Source organism: Mustela nigripes, chromosome 6 (genome assembly GCF_022355385.1).
Source record: "Mustela nigripes isolate SB6536 chromosome 6, MUSNIG.SB6536, whole genome shotgun sequence".
Taxonomy (NCBI): domain Eukaryota; kingdom Metazoa; phylum Chordata; class Mammalia; order Carnivora; family Mustelidae; genus Mustela; species Mustela nigripes.
Window position 1 is genome coordinate 20,749,436 of NC_081562.1, and position 5,183 is coordinate 20,754,618.

Sequence of the window (5,183 nt, forward strand, 5' to 3'; positions counted from 1 at the left end):
GGCCTTTATTGGGAATAGGAAACCCTCTTCTGCATGGCTGCCCTCAGAAATGTAGAGACAGCTACTGCTTTCTTTGCTCCAGGCCAAATATCCTCAGTTCCTTTGGTTTTTCTTTGAACAGCATGGTACTGTCTCCCTTATTCTTCTAGTCATTCCTTCCTGAATAAGTTCAGTACTTTGAGAACTGAGCTTTGAACTGAACTTTCAGAACACTTCTTTGAGAAGAGCCAACTGCCAATCCAAAAAATTATATATTTATCCCCATTTTGTCAACTGAGAGTCAACTCCATACCCTAACATGTCATTGCAAAATATTTTCCTTTCTTTCTCTACTGCTGATTAGATTTCCTTCCTCCCCCGCTCCTACCTCCAGTATCACCATATTTGACCCTCTAGCAAGCCAGGTTATGGGGAAGGCAATAGGTATGGATACTTTCTGACTCTATGTAAGGAGAAGATGGAAGTGCCCCTCAGACTTTAGGCTGAATCTGAGAAGTTTCCCTCTTCATTCTGGTAGGATGTCAGCTCTTCATCATCAAGGGTCACTCCCCTCTGTCCTCTCCATTTCTTCTGGACTTCACAATTCTGGGTGGTGGCACCATAAGACATCTTCTTTTTGGGACTTGCAAAACTCTCATGGTTGAGTTCTGTCTCCTCGGCTAATTCATCCTGGTCAATGATCCCACACTTCTCCTCAGAGAGATTCTCAGGGTCAGCCCACTCCTGTTTCTCCCCTGAAGCAAAGACTCCATAGAAGATCACACCACTGTAGTGCACCAGAGCAGCTATAAGAAACACATTCTGCCATTCCTCACGGGTCTAGACAAGGAAATATAGTAACAATTAATGTGTTTTAACCAAAAATAGAGATTAACAGTTTGTTCTAGAAGCTTCCACGGGGACAAAATCTCCTGCCCACAACCAACTGCAATGCTGTGCTTCTAGGGAAGGTGTATGGCAGAAGCCAGCCCAGGAGCCAAACAGAATTTGAGTGTTTAAAAAATGAAAATTAACACAACAGTGAATACAGAAATTAGAGATGACCATAAATGTACATTCTTTAATTTAGACAACTTCTTTTTAAAATAAACAATATTGGGGAGACTGAGTGACCCAATAGGTTAGGCATCTGCCTTTGGCTTAGGTCATGATCCCAGGGTCCTAGGATTGAGTCTTTTGTTGGGCTCCCTGCCCAACAGGGAGCCTGCTGCTGCTTCTTCTACTCCTCACCCCTGCTCGTGATCTCTCTCTCTCTCTCTCTCTCATGCTCTCTCTTCCTCTCAAATAAATAAATAAAACCTTTTTAAAAATAAAAACAAAATAAATAATATGTAAAAATACATATAGCACCATTTCACAGGTCTTTTAAATATACAAATGGGGTTTCCATTTATATGGTAACTTACATTAAACTTGCTTTAGGAACCCACCATTTTATGAATTTATTTTTTTAAAGATTTTTTATTTATTTATTTGACAGAGAGATTACAAGTAGGCAGAGAGGCAGGCAGAGAGAGAGAGGAGGAAGCAGGCTTCCTGCTGAGCAGAGAGCCCAATGCGGGACTCGATCCCAGGACCCTGAGATCATGACCTGAGCCGAAGGCAGTGGCTTAACCCACTGAGCCACCCAGGCGCCCTAGGAACCCACCATTTTAAATATCAGAAGTCTCCCTCTTGCTTGCTGTTGGATACATAACAATATTTGAATTATGAAATTGCACACTCTTGACTGTCAATAGCTTACTTTAATCATATTATCTGTGTAAGATGTGGTAAATTGAAAAATAATGGGAATTTGTGTTTAAAGTTAGGTGAAGTCATTATCCGAGATTTAGTGGTCAAGTTATCCATCTCACAATCTCATGAACAGAGAGGGAAAACATAGAACTTCTGCCTATAAAACCCCCAAATCCCATCTTCCTTTTCTATTAAAAAAGAAGAAGAAGAAAATTTAACCTACATTTTTTTCTCCAAGAAGCTGACTTTCTAAAATCATATTAGTAATAGGCAATCTAACTAAGAAAAGTTGGGTAAAAACTCCATAGAAACAGAAAATTTTTATTTGTGCAAAGCAGCATCCTAAAACCTTTTCAGTGACAGGGATTAAGAAACCATGTGGCCTCTGGTTGAACTCTGGATAGATCTGGGATCTTCCTCTACTACCCGCCCTCCTCTAAATACACAAAGGTTCAGTTATGACTGAGTGCCCCACCCTTAAAGGTTCTTAGATAAGGCCATTAATGTATTGTTCATTTTCTTCATAATAAGGAAGTATAACACCACTAATATCTTTACACTGGAACATGCTAAATAATAGATGGGAATAGGTTATAAAATTTAATTACTTAGAATTATAAAACAATCTTGGGTCAATTATTTATCCTGAGTCGATCACCGCAGTTTCTTCTTTGTGTCTCTAAATAGTCCCTATGATGTTCATTTCTCTCCCCCACACCCCGCAACACACACCCCTTGAGGAAATGTGGAACCAAACCTCAATCAGTCCTCTTGCCATCAATAAACAATAATTTAAAAAAAAAAAAAAAAAGGAGGAGGAGGAAAAAAGTTCAAATGCCTCAGCCAAGGTCAAAGACATACACATTTACAGGCTGGGGTAGGGCCTTGAGATCTCAAGTTTGCACAGTAGTTCAGTCCTCTGATACTGCAACCCAGAGTCCCAAAGGAAACCATTACCTTGTGCTTGGTCATTGCACCAACAATGAGGGGACAGACCATTCCAGAGAGGGTCCCCACTCCATTTGAGATCCCCATGAGAATGCTGGCATAGCGGGGGGCAATGTCCAGGTGGTTGACGTTAAAACCTACAGTGAAGCCAAAATCTCAAAATCAGAGTCAAGAACATTTTGGTAACAACACAGCTTTTCCTAACTCTCTCCAATCTATTTGGCTTCCTCTATCATATGACTAATGAACACCTCTCCTGACACAGCTGGGTTGAGAATTGTCAGGCGTGCCTGCACATAGCAGAAAAATGAACTGTGATTGACCAGCAATGGTTCCCATGGGTTCTCCATGGAGAGAATTGTGACATCTGTGCTCCTAGGTGGAACTCCAAAATAACAGTGTTTTGGGGCAATACTGAAAAAATTGAAAAGATCACATTTACTCAGAGTAAACAATCGCACTGATTGTTTACATTAGGATTAGAACCAAACCTGACCTTATAAAACCCTCCCTCCTAGTCCTTAACTCACTCCCAAAAGGCCACCGGAGGTGAGCCTGTCTTGGTGGCCACATGGCACAATGGAAAAGGTCCTTTTTTGATAACAAATATTTGCACAAACATTGGCAGAATCCTCTGTAACTTGCAAAAGACTTTCACATACATACTTGATTTTGAGTTTGTAAATCTGGATTTGAATCTTATTTCCACCACTTACGTAAGTTTTAGGGCTTTGTTTTCCCCTCTCTAATATGAGGGTAAAATGACTACTTAACTCCTAAAGATGCTGTGAGATGAGCCTCAGGAAATATGTATGCAAGAGCCCTTGGCAAGCAGCTAAGCTCTGCTAACCAGCAATGCTACCACCACCCACCACCCGCTGCAGCTGCTGGGCTAAGCATCTCCCTCTCTTTGAGGTCTTCTATGGGATGATAATGTTTCTGGGAATGGTAAAACAATAAGATGCCAAAACCTCACTATTTATCAAGAGAGAGGAATGAATGGGTGGCTTAGTCAGTTAAGCACCTGCCTTGAGCTCAGAATCCCAGGGTCCTGGGATGAAGCCCAAACTCCCTGCTCAGAGGGGAGCGTGCTTCTCCCTCTCCCTCTGCCACTCCCTCTGCTCATGCTCTCTTTCAAATAAATAAATAAAATCTTTTAAAAATATAAAATGAATGAATGGAATTAAGGGGGAAGAGCAAAGGCAGGGGAAGGGACTAGGCTCCGAAGGAGGAGGTCACCTGCCCTCGGAACCAGTTCTACTAGTGTTGCCCAGGCGAGCATTCTAGAGGCAGAAAGACCTGCCTCTTGCAGACTGAGATGCAAACGTGGACAAAGGATTTGAACATTCTGAACCTCTGTTTCTTCCTCTATCAGCTGGCATAATCATTCTTATAAAATTGTGAGAATTAACTTAAAAATTGTATGCTAAGGACATGGAACATAGAAGTAAAAACCAACATGAACGTTCTTTATGGCTGGTTATCCATCTGTCTTGTTTACCACTATCTTACCTGAATTGGCAAAGTGTCTGGTACATAGTATGCACTTGATAAATAATTAATTACGCATTTGAGCCATTGAAATTACAGCAAGAGATTGTAGGTTTTGCTTATTCATGTTTTTAGTTTTTCTTTGCCTTGCTTTTTAATTCTCTATTCTGTGCAAAGAACCTGAAAATAGGATTTAAAAAAAATGTTTTTTGCCCTAATCTGGCACATTGGTTGTTTTTCCCTATCTCCAATTTCAGGGAGAATTTTGCGAAAACCTTTTTTATAATAAATATACCTTCTCTTTCAGATCAAAGTGGCAGACAATCAGAATATGAAACAGCTGCAAGATTAATTAATCTTACTGTTGATTTGAAAGCGATAAACACTTTATTAGAAAAGAACCCAGAGATAAGAAGCAATTAGTATGATCGTTGAGTATTATATTCTGATACAAAGCCTAGGCATCTGTGTTCAGCTAAAGATAATGTGAGAAAAGCCATTTAGATTTCTAGCTGCACAACCCTGGTGTTTAGGAGAAAAAAATCATTGAGAAAATGAGATACTGTAGTGGATACAAAAAAAAAAAAAAAAAGCACACAGGCTAGGAGAGTCTGTCTTCTCTACATAGGACATTTCTCAAAATAAGGATCACTCATCCCTGTATCTTCCTAATCCCATCTATGTCAGCTTTCTTGTTGATAATCAGTTCCTGAATGGTACTATCATCCCTGGCATCCCTATGAACTCCTTATAAAGTGGGTAGATAGAAGATGCTGAGGAATCACTCTTCCCAGGGCCCTTGTCCCTCCCACAGTGTCACTGCTGGGTCAGGTAAACCATTTTTCCAATCCCAGCCATTCAATTTACATGGGCAAGTTAAGTCACCTTTCTAAACTCTGGTGTCCTCACTAGTAAAATGGATATAGCAATATCCTTCTCACTGGGTTGTCAAAAAGAAAGAAAGAAAGAAAGAAAGAAAGAAAGAAAGAAAGAAAGAAAGAAAGAAA

General features: G+C 40.2%; 1 protein-coding gene across 2 annotated transcripts in view; it reads right to left on the reverse strand.

The window, feature by feature from the left end:
• Positions 1-477: 477 nt before the first annotated feature.
• SLC17A8 (solute carrier family 17 member 8) overlaps positions 478-5,183 on the reverse strand; it is a 46,506-nt gene continuing 41,800 nt past the window's right edge. For both annotated transcript variants that reach the window (XM_059404649.1, XM_059404648.1), the window contains 2 exons: positions 2,695-2,822; positions 478-819 (listed from right to left, as the gene is read on the reverse strand). In XM_059404649.1, coding sequence (XP_059260632.1) covers positions 478-819; positions 2,695-2,822 — 470 coding nt within the window. The remainder of the gene's footprint in view (positions 820-2,694; positions 2,823-5,183) is intronic.